General features: G+C 38.9%; 1 protein-coding gene and 1 long non-coding RNA gene across 5 annotated transcripts in view; one reads left to right on the top strand and one right to left on the bottom strand.

Annotated features, from left to right (window-relative positions):
- Positions 1 to 593: 593 nt before the first annotated feature.
- Positions 594 to 20,000, top strand: gpr37b (G protein-coupled receptor 37b). Its single transcript, XM_007540117.2, has 2 exons — positions 594 to 2,425; positions 13,705 to 20,000. The coding sequence occupies exons 1-2, from the start codon at positions 1,445 to 1,447 to the stop codon at positions 14,518 to 14,520; spliced, it is 1,797 nt and encodes a 598-aa protein (XP_007540179.1). The 5' UTR covers positions 594 to 1,444; the 3' UTR covers positions 14,521 to 20,000.
- LOC103129144 (uncharacterized) overlaps positions 15,056 to 21,950 on the bottom strand; it is a 35,138-nt gene continuing 28,243 nt past the window's right edge. For all 4 annotated transcript variants that reach the window (XR_001659774.1, XR_001659770.1, XR_001659769.1 and 1 more), the window contains one exon: positions 15,056 to 15,155. This is a non-coding gene — a long non-coding RNA (uncharacterized LOC103129144). The remainder of the gene's footprint in view (positions 15,156 to 21,950) is intronic.

Here is a 21,950-nt window from a genome sequence, read left to right on the forward strand (position 1 = left end):
TTTAGATAACCTTCATGGCATTCCACTGTGAGGATGAGGCAGCAAGATATTGTTACCAATATTGGTTACCATCCAAAAATGTTTGCTGTCACATTTTTAGGTTTAGTCTCTTGGATCCTATTCAGGGGTATTTCTGAAAGTCTCTCACATTAATGGTTTCAGGAAAAAGTGTGATAAGGCTATTGATTGGCTTCAGGTACAATATGACCCATCCAGTTATTGATGCTTGAAGCAGAAATCTTCACAGTCACCATCAATATTGCCTGGAGTTGAGTGGGATTAGCTCAGACAACAAATGAAGATCACTTTTGGTTAAGATTTTGCTCAAAGCCAGTCATTTTGAGGATGTGGACACAAAAGTAAGAGACAAAGTAAGGCAGTTAAAGGCCATAATATTAGAAGGTATAGTGCCTCTCAAAAAGTGTTTATAGCTCTTGAGATTTTCAGGTCTTGTCACATTACAACCAAACTTCTGGGGTTTTACAAATAGAATAATTATGAAGTGCAAGAAAAAACATGCATTGTTTTCAAATGATCAATTTATACAAAATAAAATTTACTGCAAGATTTCTAGATAAAATGAGTGTTGGACTGAAGGGAAGGGAAAACATGTCACATCTTACTTATTTTTATTGCTAATTATGCACCACTTTGTGTAAGTTTATCGAATAAAATCTCAATGAAATGCATTATCGTTTGAAGTTGGAACATGACAAAATGCTAAAGATCGAGGGGTTCAAATGCATTTCATTAAGTTCACTCGCTGCTTTTGTTCCACCAAAAGTTAACGCTGTGTACCTAAATCGTGCTCAATTTGTGTCACAGCGCCGCCTGTACGTACCGAAGAAAAAAAAAAAAAAAAAGAACGGGTAATGTATTTATTAGCACGTCTTGCCGGGCGTGGCACGCTCCTCTCTGCCGGAGGGGAGGAGGCAACAGCCGTAGTGTGCTCCGGGGCTGCTGGATGCTCCATGATGGATGAGGGATGACAGATCGGGGTTAGCCGCCAGGGGAGTCCATTTTCCTGCAGCGCACGGTCCTATACCAGGACAGAAAACGAAGGAAGGAAGATAAGGAGAACGCATCAACCGCTCCCCCCTCTCTTTTTCCTTCTTGTTTCACTCTTCCTCCTCTCCAGTGCATCACAGTCTAGCGGGTTTTACATACCGGCTGCACCGCATTGACGCTGCTGCTGCTGCCGACCCAACCCAGTGAACTAACACTCAGACAGAAGCACAACTGGAAAATAAATGTTGCAGACCGTGGGCTTGGAAATGCATCATTCTGCGTTATTTGTCGACTCCCTTCCGGATCCGACAATCTCAACTCTTTGAAAGCTGACGGAGACACGGCGCTCTTGGGATATTTTTTGCAGCGGGGTTTGCAGATGCAGCTCATCATGAGGTTGGACTAAAGCTGCGCTCGGTGATATAACTCCTGGATCATGCAGTTTCTGCAGGCTTGGACGTTAGTTATAATACTCGCCCATGCACATGTGTTGTTATCCCTGAAAAACAATAATGCAGAAGTTGGGAGCCAAGACGACAGTAACAGCGGCGGCTACTCTGGCAGGACTTTCCACGGTCCGCCCCGGGAGAGCCGCCAAAACAAAGCCCGAGACCGCGCGCTCTTCCCGGGATACGCTACAGGTGCGACCCTTAACTCCACTCGACCGTGGAAGAGGGCGGCAGTGGGGGAAACGAGGCGATCCGGACACGCTAAACGCGACTTCAATAGGAGCGTGACACCCGTGGAGGATCCTGGCGGGTTGTCCCACTGGGACGCGACGCGCCACCATAATAAGAGGATAAAGTTGAATGGTGCAGGGACGCCGGCAGGTGGACACTACAATGCGGCTAAGCTTTCTTCAATGGCTCGGGAAGACGGAGGAGGGGTCTCGGAGGAGGGGGACAAGCACCAGAGAGGCTCAAAGGCAGTAAAGAGGTGGAGAAACAAGCAGAACAGAAGCGCTGTGGTTATGCCTCCGTGGGAACCCGTCCCCAAACCGGTGGCTCTCACCTCCACCGACCTCCCGTTTGACCTCTTCACCAAGAGGCCAGAGTTTTTCACCTTCAGGGAGGAGAACCCGTGGGATGCCACTCCGATCACCCCTCCTGGTTCGCCGGATTTTGGAGACGAAATCAAGAACCCGTTCTACCCAGTGACGACCGAAACTTTTGGCGCTTACGCGATCACATGCGTATCCGGTGTAATTTTCCTGGTGGGCATAGCGGGCAACATCGCCATCCTGTGCATCGTGTGCCAGAACTACTACATGAAAAGCATCTCCAACTCTCTGTTGGCCAACCTGGCCGTGTGGGATTTTGTGCTCATCTTCTTCTGCCTCCCCATGGTGGTTTTCCATGAGCTCACGAAGTCATGGCTGTTGGGGGAGTTTACTTGCAGAGTGGTGCCATACGTGGAGGTAATTCTGTTCATTTGCTAAAGTGGTTCTATTGAATTAAGAGGCAATCAGTGTCCTTTGTAATTGGCATCACACTTCAAAAGTAGCAAATGAGAAATATGATCTTTCAGAATGTTCCCTCTTGCTTTGCTTTGCATGTTCATATAAGTCAAGTTTCGAAGAGGTTTCAGTTACAGAAGGTTCCAAAGATTTAAATGCTCTCCATCTACGAACTAGAGAGATGCTTCAGGTGGGCCGTTTACTGTTTTTTACAACATGTCCTTTGTGAGCTCACCTCCTCCTGTTACACCAGTGTCAAATTTAATGCCTTTTGTACAAACCAGGTACTTTCTTCCCAGAGGCCCAAACCTTATTTTTAATAGCTCCCATCATTTGAAAGGTGGGGCAAAGGTTTAAACTCATTCATTATTGCTGAAAAGGACCCAAACATACATGAATACAGGTTTGGGAATGGATAAGAGAGGTTCAAATTTTGTTTTAGTCAACCCTTTTTAAGTACTACCAGATCTGAAAAAGTAGTTGTACTTACAAAGTCCTGTTTAAAAATGTTTGTCAGCATAGTTGTAGTTTGAGACCCTTTCATTTACTGATGTAAAAAAGTTTGAGAACCTGTGCTCTATTAGTCAAATTTACTATATAATTTGCCATTTTGCTGTTGCTCATCATTCAATATGTAGAGATTTATTTTTCACAATTTTTTTGACTATGCAACATTAATAAGCATTTATTGGCATTTGGTCTGATTCAGCAAACCCCTTGGTATTACATACGTTTTAATTATTGTTAGATCGGAGACTGATACTCTGACTGCATTGTCTTTCAATAACCTCCTGACACGCTTCCAGGACGGTCTGTTTAATGCAGTACATGTGTAAAAGAAAGGACCTTATTTGTCTCCATCCTTTTTATTTCATGGGAAGATGAAATCATCACAGCACATAAACAGGGTCAGGGCCCGGTTTATTTGAGTGTGTGTGCGTGCATGCATGCGTAAAAACAGACTAATATAACCTAAGGCTATTACCTTCAGTGGGGACCGACTTCATTCTTCGCCTAACAAAACAAAGTTACTGAACATTTGGAGAGAAGAGACGTGTAACCATAGACACAAGCAACAAGCATGTCTATATGAAATAACTAGATTGCATGAGTCTCCGCCGAGAGTGGAGGTTCCCTGTGGTGTCGTCTTTGGTAAACCTCGTTTTATTCAGCGTTCAGTGGAGGGTGGAATTTTTTCAGACTCAAAGAAAAAGCAATCTTCTGCTGTGAGGTGCTGTAAAATTGTAGGAAAACTGAACAAAATCAAAAATTTGGGAAACAGCCATCTTGCATTATCTGCGGTATGCTTTGCGGCTGCTTTTTTCCAGACAGCTCATCTTGGCTGTTATGCTTGAAACTGATAACTGAGCCAAAACTAATCGGCAATAATTGGAGTTTTTGCAATTGGCATTTATGGGAAAGATCAGTGACAAAAGGCCAAGTAAAAAAAAATAAGGTAAAATAAGTGTTAGTGCTATGGAAGTGCAAACAAGTTATTCAAAAAAGTTAACTAAAAATATTGGCCCATCACTAAATGATTTGAAACTTTAAGAATTTTTTATTTTTAAAGTAGAGATGTCCTTTGGTTTTCTTGACAGCTTGACCCGATAACTCAAATTTTGACTCTCTCCGAAGTCTAAAAACTATAACCAATCAGCCAGAATGTGCTACAACTTCATTTTTAGTGGTTTTTAGTCTGACAGAAAATGAAGTTGCAAGATTTCCAAAACTTGCAATATGGCAATAATTGCAAGATATAATTGCAAATTAATGCATAATTTCTTTTATGCATCAAATTAAACATTCCAGTGACTATCTAATCTCTTAAAGTCAAGAGAAATGCATCAAAGGACATGTTGATTCATTCATTAAGTGACTGCAGTTCAGTCACTTCCAGACCGAGCTGCAAGTGAGATTTGAATTGAGTGGAATAGCACAGGAAGGCAATGTAGGCATAATACCAGCAACAAAAAACATTTTTTGTATTTATTAAGAGTTGGTTATTTGTGTGCTATAGTCCTGCAAAGCTTAAAAACATAAAACGCAACATGTGTGTTATGTGGAGCTACAAGTTCACATGCTAAACACGGTCATACGTTTGCAGCAAACCACCACTTTTGGAGTCGACACGTTTCCTTTATTCACATGTTATCTACGAATAAAGGAAAGAAAAAAAACGCAGTCTGTGTGCCTTAAACCTTCATGTTCTTTTGTCTTGTTTGATGCTCTCATGCCTTCCAATTTCACTGCTTTAGGCATCTGCTGGTGCTTGCGATATTATGCTAACACTTGTGAGCTTTTAATGATTGGCTACTTTTGATCATTACTTGTGATGGTACTTCAGGAGCTGAGGCCAGATTAATTGTGCTGAGTCTATTGGTCTGATTGACCAAGCAATGCCTTGAGCTTCTCTTAGATCCTATTTTTCATCTTAGAAATCAGTCATTTTGATCTTGCTGTGTGATGCGCTTATATGAAAAGGATTAAGTGTGCTCACATGTTGTCTACTCCCTCAGTTGCAGCCCCCTACCTCCACTTCCCAGCTGCTCCTGACAGACCCAGTTGTTAGAGGTGGAGCTGAATAGCTGGAACAAAAGCAGCTCCGTATGTTTTAGGGAAACGTCATTTGCAGAAAAATCCCGAACATCTTTGTTGAAGAGGCTGCTGTCATCTGCACCTCATCGTGAAGTTTGTGTGGCGACAGATACTAAGGCGAGGGTGGAGAGCTTTGGGTAAATATGGATTCCGATGTTTTTGCACAAAATTCTGGAATGGCTCCGTTTTAAAACTTCAAAACATTACTGTAAATGACATGGATCATTGTGGAGCATTCCTGCTACGGCAGTAAATGTAGCTAACCTGTCGCCATGTCTTCCACTAGGGCTGCACAGTAAATGGCAATTCTGTCAGAATTGCAATATCACTGTGCATCATGCAAAGGTCTGTTTGGAATCTAATAAAAGTAGGATAATATATTTCCAAGTGGTATGAACTTCCAGTTTACATGGTAATGTAATATTTAGCCAACTGAACAATCGCAGCAGTAGATCCTCGCTAGGCCTGTCACTATAACAAATTTTGCTGAGTGATTGTCTAAAAAATTATTGCGATAAACGATAATATTGTTTCAAGACCTTTTGACACTTATTTAATGGAAATTATGTAATAATGCATGCTATTTCCTGCCATAGATAGATACACTTTATTTTCAAAAGAACACATGACACTGGAACTGATTAACTAAATAAACAAAACGAGCAAAAACAAAAATAAAATGGATTCTCAGTCTCCATTAACAAAAAACGTACTTTAATAAAAACTAACCAACATAAAACCAAAGTGGAAATAAATACTGCATTCAACCAAAAGAGTGCAGAGTATGAAGTCTGTATACTATATTGACCTTCAGTAATCACTAGATTTAAATAGAGAAGATGGGCACATCCGACTACCTAATGCAATAGTTCACACTGCACGATTTTTTGCCCCCATTTTCCCCTTACAACAATCTTAGATCGTTGGCCGATCTAAGATTGTCGCTGGTGATTTCGTAACCGATCATCCTGCAGTGTGATTTAGATCGTTGTGGCCGCTCTGATCTAAATCAGGGGTTTCCCCCGACTGGGAGCTTAACACAGCCTGTTGAATGTGACAAGTAGCCAATCAGAAAGCCCAGATTCTCCTCTTTGAGGGAAAATTACGGAGGGGAATCCCAAACAGCTGACACGGTATAATGTCCAGCGGACATTGGAGATGATATGTGCAAACAACATTAATATTTATTCAACATTTCGTGCAAAGAATATAGGGACAAAGGGAGGAGTTGGAGCCAAATTGCTATAAACCTGGTAAGTTTTCAGCTGTTCTCCATTAACGTGACATTAATAGGTTATAATGATTTTCATTCAGTCAGGACTTTACGCTGAATCTAGTCATATGCATTATAGGTAGATTCTAGTAAAGCATTGATTAATGCTTGATTTTAAAATTGGTTAACTGGACTTGTAGCCATTATTTTGGGCTACAAGTCCAAAATAATGGCTGTGTGGCTTGAGACCACACAGCACGATCGAACCCGATCGAACCGTTATACCTAGGATTTCTGTCGGCTAATGGGTCTCTCAGGTTTTGAAAATGGGCCGACAGTCGGCTGACAACTCGTGTTGTGTGCGCTGGACATTACACTAAGGAAATGAGGAAGGGAGGGTCAGTGGAGAGCACCGGAGTTGAACCTTTTTTCATTCAGTGTCATCAAGAGAAAGGAAAAAATGGCAGGAAGAGACGATAAAGCCGATAATTAAAATGAGGTCGATAGGTTTAATTTATCATGCGATTAATTGATTTATCGTTTATCGCGACTGGCCTAATCCTCACACCAGTCATAAATGACATTGTAGAGTGCGCTCAAGGTCACAGTGTTGGAAGAGAGAAAAGAAGAAAATGGGTTCTTATTCCACCCTAATATCGTTGCAATATTTCTCATTATTATTTTGCGATTACAATATTATCTAATATTGCGCACCTCTATAATAGCTATTATAGTTTCATAGCTTAGGGAATTGGGTGCATTTTTTTTATTTTGAAGGCATTATAAGCAGCTAGGTTAGATCATAATTTTCTAGTTTTTTGCTTTTTTTTTATCTGGGCAGCCGGTTTCCCCATCTAGCTTGTGCTGCTCAGAGCTTCTTTCCACCTGTCCCAGAGTCGTGAGCATGGTAAAAGCTAGGAGTAAAGAAAAAAAGAGGGAACTATTGATTTGTGAAGGAGAAGAAAGAGAGGTGGTTAGGGTCTCAGAGAAGCACACAGGCAGCCAGAGGTAGATTCATATATAGTGCTGAAATTGTTAGTAATGGCAGGACATACATCACCTTGACAGTCACTACTTTCACTGTGCACCGGCACACAAACTCGAAGCAACTGAATCAAAATCATAAGTTCGATTTCATGGTGCTACTGTGTAATGAATCAGTATATGAAGCCACTATAAAGAGCTCAGACGCTGTTATAATATTCCTAATGCTTTTATGTTTAAAGAATAACTCCATAGTGAATGAAATTACTTTTGCTAGGCCTTAATAGTTAATCATCTTCACTTATGTCTTTTAATCTTACACAAACACACAAACTCAGTCAGTCGACTGTGCTCATCCTCCAGATGGATGGGATAGCCTTCTCACTGATCACTGCCCAAGGATTTTCTCCCCTCACACCCCCTCCCTGCTCTCTTTGCATCAGCTATCTGTGATTAGAAACAACCCTCAGGGGGACGGTACACAGATCCACGCACTTGAAGCCAATCGGAGAGCATTTGGCCATACACAGACACATGATACTAAATATATGTACAGATAAAGATAAAACATACGCCCAATGTTGTATGAAGGCACTCATCCTCTATTCAATTTCAGGTAGTCCATGAGAACATGACTGATGGTTAATGGTTTTAATTATTCATATATGTAATTAGCAGCTCTGCATTATCTATAATTCATGATAGTTCATTCAGTTAGTTCTTTGTCTATGGATGAGCAGATACTGTGTTTCTACGTGTTGTAACAAGATCAGACTACAGCTTGCAGTAAAGATGGGTCTGCTGTTGGGTGCAATTAGCCAAACTGATAATTATCCATGTAAGCCTGAAATATTCATTAGATCATTGCCATTATGGAGTTGTAGGTCAACATAGAAACATTAGCATATGGTAGGTCTTTGTAGATTTTAACATATTCTGTGATGTCATTGCGGCAGCACAAGACCTTACAACACTCCCAGGCAGAAATCAATGACCTGGAATGGGAGTCCTCCAGTAGACACTTTATGCTGAGGGGGAAATGTGATTTTTCTGATGTCTAGAGGAAATCTGCCATAGGTCAGGACAGAACTTATTGGGAGGAAAAAGTATTGGAAAAGTGGCCCCAAACACACTGTAGCGTACTGGAGCAAAAGCGATGAAATACACCATTGTTGCTTTTAATTCAACGAAAGGAACACTTATGGTACTGATGTGTCAGAGTCTATGGATCTTTGTATGTTTACTTGCACAAAAGCAGAATTGATTTCCTCTATTTGCTGTCAGTTTTTTTTCTTTTCTTTTCAGTTCTCTTGAAAAAAACCAGATAAAAACTAAATTTATAGAGCGAGTTAACAGAATGGAGTTAAATTGTAAATCCATTCTGGGCTCGCATTCGTAAACAGCACAAAAACATTTCATATCTCAAAGGCGACATGTACAAAATGTTTTGATGTTCTGACTCGCATAATTAACATGCATCCAGAACCACTGAAACAATCTATGTACTAGGAGGGTAAAAAAAACAGTGTAATTTCCTGCTGACTGTAATAGTCATCATATCAAGTTGTACTAAGGTTTGTAAAACACTTTTTGTTGGGTTCAAACTTTTATAAGGTTTCAGAAAGGCCTGAATAGAGTATAGAGTAATTAAGTTTATGTTATTCCAATATGTCTTTGTTGCTTTCAAGAAAGAAAACTTATTTGTTTGGAAGTCTTTCCAGTCAGGAAAAAAACAGAGTCTTCAAGCTACACAATATTCTTAGTATGGTAAGGCTATTTCAAAGCTACATTAGGCAGCAGGTATGTTAAGGAGCCAACTGCAGGCTGTTGTTGGAAACATCGTCCTATCAAGAAAATCTTCTGTCCCCATACATTACTTGAAAATTTATTGAAACTTGATTTCTATTGGACATTGGACGTCAGTGTTATGTTAAAGAAACCATTTTGAGAGGACTTGTGACATGGTTTATTATCCTGCTGAAACTAGTCATTAGGAAATAGGTACTCTGAGGTATTAGTGGAATGGACAACATCAGCAAAAATACCGACACTAAAATTGTGCTCAGTTGGGACTAAGCATGCCAAGAAAATGTCAACATCACCCTGATAGACTGATGCTTTCATACTGATTAGAAAAACATCTTACTCTACTATTTGAATGTTACAAACAGTAACGTTCAAATGTTCTAATCTGATATTCTGGGTGATCTTGTGTGAATTGTAGCCTCAGTGGCCCACTCTGTGCAGACCGAAGTGGTAACCAGTGATTTATTCTCTTTTGCAGTTCAAATGCTTGAAGACTGTGATATGATGGAATCGTCAGTCTGACATTTCCTCCACTCAAATGCATGTCTGTGGTAGAAGGGGGTTTCACTTTTCAATAACAACCCACCAGAGATGCACAGTCCTAAATTAGCAAGACAAATTAGTCAGCTAGGTAGATTAGATGGGCTCAAATGTACGATCAATGTTTTATTCCATTCCAGAGAAGGATAGAGAATCAATCAGTGTTGCAAGAGACGATTTTTCATGCAAAACAGAATCTGTACCCACACTGGTTCATTTTGCCTATCTGCATGCACATATCTATTACATATAGGAGCATACACACACACACCACTGTTTCACAAACCCTAGCTTAAGACATTTAGGATGCCTAAAGTGAGACTTAAAGATGAAAATAACACAATGGAAATAATATATATAGGGATAAGGTAATTGTAGCTATTGAAGCTACATAAAACATGTTAGATGTAAGAGACTCTGCATCGTCTGATGACTTCCTGCCTTAGACATACATTTATTGATATGCTTGTTTACCTACTTTTTACACTTCTGTTTTTCTTCCAACCAAACTTATAGATGGCTGGTGTCAAAGAGTTGGGACTTGTGGTTGGAGTAATGGTCTGCTGGAGCAGTCACTGGGTCATACTCTACTGTGAATAAGTGCAGCAGGTGGAATAACCCCTTCTCTGCCTGCTCCATTACTTAAAGACTGTGGTTGTAGCTGGGCATTGTTTTTGATGTCAGCCCATACATCACCTGAGAGCACCCATTACCTCTGGCAGTGCCTGCAGTCAGGCTGTAGTCCACATTTGCTAATTTTTTTTTTGCTAAGATTCAGTTTAAATCAAGAACTTTTGTACCACCAGCTCTTAATTAAAGAGTTAATGGGCCGTTATAGCACAGGTGGACAATCACTCGCTGTGCAAGTAGAAAACGGAAACATAAAAACATGTGTACTCACAATCAAAGGGGTTTTCATTACTAAAATATTTCCTTTTACCCATAAATATTGTTTTAAAGTTATCCTGAAATGGATTGCTTGAATAGTAAGTGATCCCTTCGTACCAACTATTTTGTCATTATTGTTAGAAATAATGGGACTAAAGTCTTGAGGCTACCTGGCCTGTTGTCTCACCTGCAGGTAAAGTGAACATGACAGGGTCTGCTGTTGGGACCAAATGCCTCATTAACATTGCTAATTATTCAGTAGACGTCATGACTTATTTTTCTCCTTCTGTCTCTTTGGATCGTCTATAACTCACAGATGTGTTATTTTTTTCTGTCTTTGTTTGCCTCATAAATTACACTTGTCTGCTCTTTCCCCATTGTTTCTCACCCTCTCATTTGCATATGTCCCTGTACAAACAAACAGCTTCGACACCTCACCAGCCGTGAGTCTTGGACAATCTCACTCCCTCATCTCCCCTCCAGTACAAAGCTATGCTTGTTCTCCCTGCCCTTGCTTTCCAGTCTGACACACTTGATCAAAGCTGGGTGCCTCGAGCCTCCGAGGAAGCCTTTAAACCCATTCCAGCCCTGTTCTCAGGCCATGAAATATTCAGCGTGTGCAAGTACCTGTGCACGTATACTGGATGGTTATTTGAGACTCAGAAGTGGGTCATACCAAGCAATTTGAATTATTAAGCTTATTCACATCAAAAATGTAAAATATAAACATGTATTTTGTAAATATATAAGAAGGCACAACTGGTCAGCACTGGATGTACTGACCTGATGAAAGTAGATGGGTACACAGTGTGTACCCATCCCGTAAAGGGATCAACACAACCAGCAACAATTCCCAGGTGGGCAGTGGCATTTAATGGTGCAACTGTCTCCCACACTATTATACCACCAACAATAACCTGACACATTGATATAAAGTACAACGGATTCTTGATTTACAGCAAATTCTGACAATACCATAGCTGAGTATTATGGTGAATTATGACAATTAGCCCAAAACTGGTGTTAAATTAATTGCGTTTGTTTTATGCATGGACATCTGATTTTCATTTATTATGGCTGTTAACCTTTGGTGCAGTCTGCTCTTATTAAATATGAGGATTTATGACCAAACTAAATCAACTTTGAAAAACCACTTGCTCCTGTTTGTTATTAGGAGTGAGAAAGGCTAACATACACATACCATATATTTTTGTATCATATTTGAGAAACAAATTATATATACATTATTCGCCGTTTTCCTAACTGTAAATAAATGTGTGAGTTACATTGTTGGACTAAAGAGTTGGTGTTTTAGCTGCACTAAAGGACAGGGGAAAAAAACATAGATTTGAGAAAATACATTTTCATAGGGGTAAGACTACATCATAAAATAGTACATTGTTTCCTGCAAAAGCATTACATTTATTGCTAGTGCTTCACAGATTCAAGGGATGTATGTCAATTGCTCTAGTAATGTGCAAAATGTTATTTGAAAGATGATAATAAAGAAGCACAGAAGCTTTTTAGTTTTTTGAGGATTTAACCAGCCTGCAGAAAGACTGCTTCTTAGGTATTACGGAGTGATTTCATCCAAGGACCTTCGGCTTCAGAAAAAAAACGACTACTCAGCTGGATTGAGTGCTTTAAGTGGAATATTAACATGCATTAAATGAGGCCAATATGTCAAATGTAAACCTTTCAAGCTATGAAAAGATTATTTTCACAAAGCATAATAGCCCTTTTTCAGCAGACAGGAGTTTCACAGTTGAACTAAATCCAGTCTTTCTTCAACAATAGAATGTGGACCCCATATGACTTTTTTCAGGTGAATTTAAATTCTGCAACCGATCTACACCTCATATTTTGTCAAGCATCAAACCTACATAAGTAATTGACGTGGTGCCATCTGGTAATTCGGTGGGGAGCGAAAGATTTTTGCTAAAACAAAACTTAGGGAGGTCAGCCTTTTTACAGGGAAACCCCATTCTTCTACAGCGGTTTGGTCCAGAAAAGTACCTTTCCACACTTGTCTTGACTTCAGCCAGCATAAAAGATGGCTTAACGCCTTGACAATCTTGCGGTGTTTTGGAAAGTGCCCTCAGATACCTGCCTAACATATACCGTTGATTAATCTATTTAAATATTTCAAGCATAAGAGCTGCAAGACGGTCTTGACAAGTAATTACAGTGTGGGGTTCAGCGGTCACATTGATCGCAGTAAGATTTGATGGCTGTGGAGCCTACGGGTGTTTGTTTCCCCACTTACTCCTCAGAGTTCCGTATGGTTACCCTTCATTAACCTGGTTAGGACCTTTGTGTCAGGGTGTGTGTGAGCGTGTGTGTCTTGATGTGTGAAGGAGGCCTACTTACACTGAACATCTTGCAGAGCATGTTCATCTATCTGTCCAGGAAGGATGTGTTTACAGCACCAAAGCCTTGGTTCACCGGGGCCATCTGGGAATCTGGCTGCTGTAATTAAATTTGATATGAAAGGCAGGATGGGAGGGAGGGTTCTGTAAAAAGGAAAAGAGGTTTGTAAGATTGTAAGACGATAAAAATTAAAGGAGACACAAGTGTGAGACAAAAAGAAAATGAAGAAGGTAGGCAAAACAAGAGTGGTTGGAATAAGTTTGGTGCTGAAAGGAAATGGTTCATTTCAGGACACAAATGCAGACCCACTTTAGCTGATAGTGAATTAATACAACAGATGTTGAGGGAACTAGTGCAGCTGAAAGAGCTGGGATTTTGAATGTGAAGAAACATTAGCAGCTTTATGTACTTTATTTAATTTTATTTTCACATCTGTCACTTAGATATACTTGAACATTCTATGATAATTAGAACTTATGACCCACTTTTGTGCATCAGAAACTGCTTCAAGCTGATGGTACATGTTCTGCAGTTAGGTGGTGAAGGAATAGTATATAAAACCCAGTTATATTAGGAAATTAAATGTTTTATATAGTGTTCAGTGCCTTACTGAAGTTGTAATAACATTTACACTCATTCACATTTTGTGACTGCAGCCAAGAATTTTATTACACTGGCGTTGTAAGTGATCAAAGTAATACATAATTATGATGAGCAAGGTTATTGGGGTGATTTAATTTATTTAAAGTTAATCCCAGGGTGGCTGTACAGATTAACTGTTTTGACATTCAATTCACCTTCAAACATTATTTCTAATGCTAACCGTGCGTTTTTGTCTTTTCAGGTTGCCTCCTTGGGTGTGACTACCTTCACCCTTTGCGCACTCTGCATTGACCGCTTCCGTGCAGCCACAAATGTTCAGATGTACTACGAGATGATTGAGAACTGCACATCTACAACAGCCAAGTTGGCAGTCATCTGGATCGGTGCCCTCCTCTTGGCCCTCCCAGAGCTCCTCATTCGACAGCTTGTAGCAGAGGATACAGGGCTCCCGGACGAGCCCCCAGTTGAACGCTGTATTATCAGGATATCCACATCCCTTCCTGATATGCTCTATGTGCTTGGCTTGACCTATGAGGGTGCTCGGCTTTGGTGGTGCTTTGGCTGCTACTTCTGCCTCCCGACTCTCTTCACCATTGGGTGCTCACTGGTGACGGCACGCAAAATTAGGCACGCCGAGCAGGCCAGCGTTCGCAGCAATAAGAAGCAGATCAGGCTGGAGAGCCAGATGAACTGCACGGTTGTGGCTCTGGCAATCGTGTATGGTGCATGTGTGGTGCCCGAAAACATATGCAACATAGTATCTGCGTACATGGCGGCTGGTGTTCCAGAGCACACCATGTCCGTCCTGCATCTTCTCTCTCAGCTGTTGCTGTTCTGTCGGGCCGCCGTGACACCGGCGCTGCTGCTTCTGCTGTGTCGTCCATTAGGGAGAGCATTCCTGGACTGCTGCTGTTGTTGCTGCTGTAACCACGTACCCTCTTCAGCCACAGCCAGTGATGATAACGAGCACGAGTGCACTACTGAACTGGAGCTGTCGCCGTTCAGTACTATCCGCAGGGAACTGAGTAACTACACACCTGCTGGCTCCAACTGCTGAGCTGACAGCCCCGTTCAGGAAGGGCGATTTAACTGGCCTGTTCGAGGCTTGTGTTTCTTGTGCTTTGCTAGGAGAGATGTTGCCTTATCTAGTCTCCACGCATTTTGTAAATGAGCGCACAAATGAGGTTGGACACCAAAAATGAAAATCACCTTTAGCAAACGGCCCACAAGTCTCAACATTTTAAAACTCTAACCTTTATTTTCCAAGAACAGCTAACAAAAACAAAATATTTTTCACACTCACAGCCCTGGGTGCTATTCAAACAAGGACAATACATATTTTTAGCAATCCTGCCTGAAACCTTTAAAACTCACAAACCTCCACTCTGTAGGGCACTTGTGCCCTAATCTAAGGAGAAGTTGGCTTGGCCCCTTTACCCTTCTGGCCCAGTTTTTCTGGAATTATTCTAGAAGCATATTTCCAGCACCCACCAAATTGATTGATACCCCTAGAAAAGATGCAGCAGTTCTCAAAACAACTCAACAACAGTTGAGTCCTGTAACGGAGAACTTTGGAGATTTTTGTAACTTACTTTTCTTTTCTTGAATCACGTTTTCTTGAATTTCCCATCTTGAAAAGTGGCTGAGAGGAATTAGCATCTGTGTCATTCATGCTTGATCAAGCTCCTCAGACTGGAAAAGAAAGTGCAAAAAAAAAAAAAAAATCACATTAAGTATTGGTTAATCATAACCAGGCTTTAGGTTGCACTTCAACATCCAAACGGATGAATCAGGAGCAAGAAACCAAATGGAGTTAGCAAATTGTTGAAAATGCAAACATTAAAACCAGTAACTTTAAAAGGTCAAATATGTGCACAAATCTGGCTTTCACATCAAAACTTTAAAACATCTTAAGAAAAAGGATCCCAGACTTCTTAACCCAGATGATGGCATTTACTGATGCTGATTGCAAACCTTTAATACAATAAGACGACATCTGAAAAGAAATCCTACTGGAGATGTTTTCTATAAAGACCAGTGGAATCAGCCTGGGGAGTTTCAGTTTGTGCAGTGACGTGAAGCCTATGTGGGGATGTTGAAGCGGGCATCCCTCTTGTCTAAGGGGCCTTGTCTGTGTGATGATGACTGGGTATTTCAACTGGACAGTGCTGCAGTTGACAACACCCTTCTCACAAAAGACTTCTACCAGGATAACATTGCTCTTCTGGAGCATCCTGCATATTAAACCAACTTAAGTTCCTTTAAAAGCATTTAGGGAAGGGAGCTGATGCACAGCCTTTTGAGTTTCAAAACAATTTTCAATCATATGCCTTTTTTTTTATTTTTCCTCTTGCTCTTGTTTCTTGTTTTGCATTTAAAGTTCAATTTATAGCCTGATTGTGATCAGGGATTATGACATGTGAAGAGCCATAACTTTTTTCTCAGTCTTGAAATTTTGATCAGGAATGTCTTTAAAGCAGCAGCATGTAACTTTTATAAAATCTGTTCTTAGAATTTTGTTAAAAATGAATCACTATGTTGTGATAGTATAATAATCTGGGGGAAAAAACCATTGGTCCTGCCGTTTTCTGAACAAATACATCACTCATACATCAAACAACCAATCAGAGCTAGGAAGAGGGTCTTAGCGCTGTTAATTGCCCTTGTTAATGCTGCTCACAACCTCCCCATTTTCTCTGCTAAGATGCAGCTGGTTCACCACAACAGAGCCTGAAGAATGCTTAGGGATACCTAGCATGATCAACGATGTCGGTTGATAAACATTTTTTCTGGAAAGGAAAGTTGATTCTCTACTATTACCACATTAACGAGCGCATACACAAGGATGATTGACAGTACTAAGACTCTCCTCTTGGCTCTGGTTGACTGTTCATGACTAGGCCGTGCAATTCTTCAGACAGTAGTAGTAGTCCAGACTGGAGTTCAAGGAGCACTTTTCACATTTTATCCCTCTCATATTATACCGTCACAACATGGTGACAGTTTTAACAGAAATGTAAGCAACATATTTTTGTAAAAGTTATATACTTTAGCTTTAAAGGAAGTTGAGGATTACCATTTAAAAGTTCAGCGATACTCTAACTACTCTGTCTAGAAAAGAGTTAAGTTTATGTCAAAAATGCTTTTCTGTTACCTTTACAGGAATTGCCAGGGTGCTGTGGGTTTACCCTCTTGCTGTTATCATAAGTCATAATTTAAGGTCAACATTAAATTCTGTGTGAAATTATGATGCAGGGGTTTTTACTTTTTTATGAGGGGTGCCAATAAATGTAAATAATAAGGCAGTTTGTTTAAAAAAAATGTAAACACAAATGTCCTTTGCCTTTACAAATAATGTTTCTATACAAAGAATCCCTGTCGCCATCAACCTAGAAGAGAATGATTCCTAATCACCTAAAAATTGTGCCACTGTTTATTAACAAGACAAAGATTAATTATTGTGTGTATTTTGTACAAACTCTCAGATACATCGTCCTTCTAAAAGGCCTGCACTGCCTACTCAAGTACACAACTGTGTTTACAGACTGAATCAGTACAAATGTACAGTTCCTATAATACAGCAGTGCACATAAGGGAGTGAGGCTTACAATTATTTTTAAAAAAATGGTTCTGGTGGTTTGCAGAAAAAAAACCAGACGGGTGTCTGTCCTGGAGAATTCGGATGTACAACGACTTTTAGGACTGTTTTACAAAAACGTCTGGTCGATCCAGAAGAACTGGAGCTGGTCTCGGAGTACTGCAAAAATGGACACAAGTGGAACTTAAAAGATTTTAAACAGACATTTAATTTGATTTGAATTAAGCCAAATGGCATGGGTTTAAAATGCTTCAATCTGAATTGAATAAAGTGAACATCAACGGAATAGTTATAGCATAGCTGAAAGTGACCGACTTGGGAATTTGCTGTATTGTATTGTATTGTGTCATGCCTTACACTTTGGGGGTTGTATATATACTGTACAATTTCTTTGGTGCTCTTACGATAAACGCCCTGTGAACAGCAGATCAATATGTTTGACTTGGAACCACAAGTAACCGAGCTGCGTGTGTCGTTTCGGATCAAAAACAAAGGTTAATTATTTGTCATGAATTCCCTTAAACCTTGAAAAAATAGTTTCCCCACAATGTTCAAAAGAGCTGACCTTAATTTGGAGTCACACTATTCTACAGTGCAGTTAGTAGCATTTACTAGGTCTCTTTCTGAGACTGAGACATTGCATACTCAAGCAATTTTTACAACAAAATAGAAATTTAAGTATTGGTTTTAGGATTACTAGGGTAGTAAATATAATTTATAAAACGGATAATATAGGGTTTATACAATACGTTGTACATATGTGAAAAATAGGAAAGGATTGTAAATATACAATATAATGCCTGTAATATCAATCATTGTAAAATGTAAATACAAAATGTTTTTTCTACCATAATTCCATTTTATATTTCTGTACTGTAAGCATTGTGCTACGTACATAGAAGTACTATTGACATTTTAGACATTTTTTGTTTGATTTTTTTTATAGCAATGATTCTATTGCTACCTACCTAGCTTGATTAGCCAGGTATTTATATTTTAGATTAGTTGATTATTTTTTGCTTGTAACAATGCTTAATATGTAAACAATGCTTCCTTCCTGTCATTAAGCATCACTTAATGACAGGAAGGTTTGTTCATTTCACTTTAAATGGTGCCACATTTATAAGTAAAACATTTAAACATTTATGAAAAACTGGCCAAAACATTGCATTCTGTTATTTGTTATTACTAGAAACAACACATATAACAGCAGTTCAATAATTTCTTCGTATAACAAATAGGGATCTCAGTAGTGAGTGGAATAAATCTACACAACCACAACAGTTTGACACATCCTTGGTCAGACACTGGTGTGGGATAATGTCCCAATTTTCAGCCAGTATTCGTCACAAATCAGCCAGATTGGTGGATTGTGTTACTCTGGAACAAACAAAACACCCAGGCTGATGTTCCATGTGGTCTGATAAATCCTGCTGGTTAAGGGCGACCACTGACACCTTGGAAGACAGAGTTCAATCCTGATTTAAGATGAGGGATTGTGACGGGTTGTTGGATCTCATCGCATTGAGACAAGCACTATTTTGGCAGACGGTGTCCACACGGCCTCCACCAACAACTAGATGATAATGTGCACAGCTCACAAGTGTCGCTACATTTAAGGGGAAATTAACAAGACAAGATTCCTTGTCAAGAAGCATTGCACCAAGCACAAATAACCTTGTTTTTGTTTGAAGTACCTTTTCAAAAACATAAATTTTGCATAGCCAGAAAACTTGTTGACCTCAAATACTCCTTGCAGTTTCATTACTTGAGCTTTTAAGATGAACTAATGAAGCTTTTCACAGGGCATTTACATGTGTCTTGTACTGTAAGTCTTTTTCCTGAGTCGACAAATCATCCCTGGGTCAACATAAGGGTAAAATTACTATGTTACTTATTAGAAACCAAGCAGATATTTTAAAAGAACTGCTATATAAACATTTGGCACAGGAAACATTTTAGAAAATGTTCTGTACATGAACTTCGTGGTGACCCAGGTTTGATGTTCATCAGTATACTGTATATTGCGGAGACCTTTTTGCATACAATTCTGCACTGCCAAACACCTTTTTTCTGTCTCTTGTGGTTGTAGCACTATTTCTCTGGGAGTCTCTCTCAGATCAGAAGCCACTTTACTTTTACCTCCATCATTAGACGACAATTAATATTCCTAGTAAAAAAAATATTAAGTCTACTGCTGTCCTTTGGCTCAGATAAACTTCACACAACAAGCTTGTAGCCTCTCTAGGTAGATGTAGCCTCTGGTTGGTGCTGGCTGCACTACATTAAGCAGCTCTGCAACACTATGCCCTATAATCTTTGCGGCAACTCTATCACAATCACTAAACGTGCCACTACTGAGGAAGAGTATATAAATTCAAATAGTGGTGCAGTTTTCTCACTTAATACATTGGAGTTTTTATGGAAACTCCATACTGAAAGACTTTAGGCTGGGATTCGAACCCAGGACCTTCTTGATGCAAAGCAACAGTTCAAACAACTGCCCAACAGTGCAGCCCATAGTGTTAGTTTTCTCACATTAATAGATTTAAAACTTTTGTAATTTAATAAGTGCTTACTGATGGGACTGACTTGTAATCTGGCTTCTGAACCTGATTATTATTATTATTATTATTATTTTGCATATTCCTGAAAGTATAGCTCATAAATGGCTCAGTGTGTAGTAATGTGGTTGAAATTATTGATGAAGTGAATCTTGTTAATCAGTCAGTGAGATGTTTCCTCTGAACTTTGTGAGTCCTTTCTTCACTCTGAGCTAAATGTGTCTGTATTTGATACCTGAAAATGTAAGCACACAACCACTGTAGTCCCCAAGTCTAGTCACTTGTTTCTAAATAGCTTTTATATAGCCAAAAAATTGTCCCTTTGTTTATCAAAGAACTTTATCTTGAAAACTGTATATTAAAATCCTAAATGTACTGTGTTGGAAATTTATTGTGTGCTTTGAACTCTGCAAAGATTTTTCTACATGAAAAAGTGTAAAGGCGGAAATATATTGTGCTCAAAAAACAAGACACGACATGTTGGGTTTACGAGTTTGTTAACATTACATTTTAAAAATATTTTTTCGACTAGTAAAACATTTCAGTGTTTAATGGTCTGTAAATACATATAATTGAGTCTTCTTTTGGCACAACCAAGTACTGCAGTATTAAAGCAAAATTCCATCTACAGCTATAACATAATAACTTTAGTTATTATTTTATAGTGCATAACTAGTTTTTCTTTCAGTTTGACAGGAAAACAATTTGTCATAAATCTCTAGTTTATAATTATATAAACTATTTCTAATTTGCAGAAAAACTTTTAGTTTATACAAAAACACAATACCATCTCAGCAGATCACCACCTGCACTCCAACAAGAGTTTATTTTCTCACCATTTTCTTACTTCATAAAACCCAATGCTAATATAGAATTAAAAATATGCTGACTAAGTCTTATATAGCCAATACAGTACAGTGGACTGTCTAAGAGAATTTATTACTGTTAACTTCACTGAACCTCTTTAAAAAAAATTAAAAGCCCAAAATGCTTTTAATTTTGGGCTTTTAAAATTAAAAAGCATTTAATTTTAAATGCTTTTTAAAATTTAAAAGCATTTAAAATGCTTTTAAATGCATTTTAAATGCTCTAGTGAACTCTAGTCTATTAGACTAGAGTTCACTTCTCAACTCTAGTCTAATAGTGAGTTAGTCGAGTGAAGAACAGCAGCTTTGCTGTGCCAGGACTTGCTCATTTCTAGCAGCTAAATATTTAAAAAAGGATTTTCATGCAGTCTTTAAATTTAATGAAGCAAAAGAAGATCTCATTTTGTTTTGCTCTCTCTTTTCATGACAAGCTTTATGTGCTAAGGAGAAAATGTGTATGTAAAAAAAACTAAATCTTTATCGTTTTGTACATGAGTGAAAAATGCATAATAATTCAGTTTGTGTTAATATATAAAATATTTATTTGCGGTTAAGATGAGGATTTGATGTTTTTCCAACTCATTATGGTTGTACAAATTCAGCAAGGAACAGTACAGTCTTAAAACATATGAACATGTGGTTGCACCAATAATTCAAATTAATATAATCTATAGGACAGATCAGTGTTAAGATTGATTTTGATATTTGTCGCATATATATTTGATACTTGCTGGTTTTTGTATAACCACAATCTCAAAGTTTGGTGCCATATCTAGTTTCTGATCTGATAAATGCAGAAAGTTGACAAAATGATTTAATGAAAAACTAAAAAAAAGTAAAAGACTGACACAGGGAGAACAAGCCGTCCAACCAGAAAGCTTGATGTAAGAACCAAGCACTGAACAACGGGGGACGGGGGGGAGGAAGGTGAAACGAAGGGTGAAGAATTATATTGGGACCAGGTGAGCTTAATCAGGATTTCTAATAGCTGCAGGAGTGTGTGAAGCAGGAGAACAGAGGAAAGGAAATGAGTTAACAGATTGGAAAGAAAGAGTTGAACTAAAACACAAAAATATCTACAAAGCAAAATTGAGAAAGCCCAACACTAATGTAAATACAGAGATAGAAACCCAGCAAATAAGAAACTAAAACGAATGAGCCTTTTATGATAAAAACCTAACAATAATGCACCACAAAAAGAAATGAAGTGAGTATGGCAAGATCTTGCTAACAATAATAAGGTTTCAACTCCCTTAGTTTAAACTCTAAATTGAAGTTATAGGTCACCTTTTCTCAACCTAAAATAAATTATATTTAACACGTTTTTGTTTGTTTTTTTTGCAAAACTTCAATTTAAAAGGGAAAACGACAGAATTTTTAGCAACTAGTCACCTCTGATTGCAACTTATCTTCAACATATGTTCAATCAGTTCGGAGTTAAAAGTCATCATAAAGACTA

Source organism: Poecilia formosa, unplaced genomic scaffold (genome assembly GCF_000485575.1).
Source record: "Poecilia formosa unplaced genomic scaffold, Poecilia_formosa-5.1.2 Scaffold9, whole genome shotgun sequence".
NCBI classification, from domain to species: Eukaryota; Metazoa; Chordata; class Actinopteri; order Cyprinodontiformes; family Poeciliidae; genus Poecilia; species Poecilia formosa.

Coding starts and splice junctions, on each gene's coding strand:
- gpr37b (XM_007540117.2), top strand. CDS start 1,445: ATGCAGTTTCTGCAGGCTTGGACGTTAGTTATAATACTCGCCCATGCA. Junction 2,426..13,704: donor GAGTGGTGCCATACGTGGAG/GTAATTCTGTTC, acceptor TTGTCTTTTCAG/GTTGCCTCCTTGGGTGTGAC.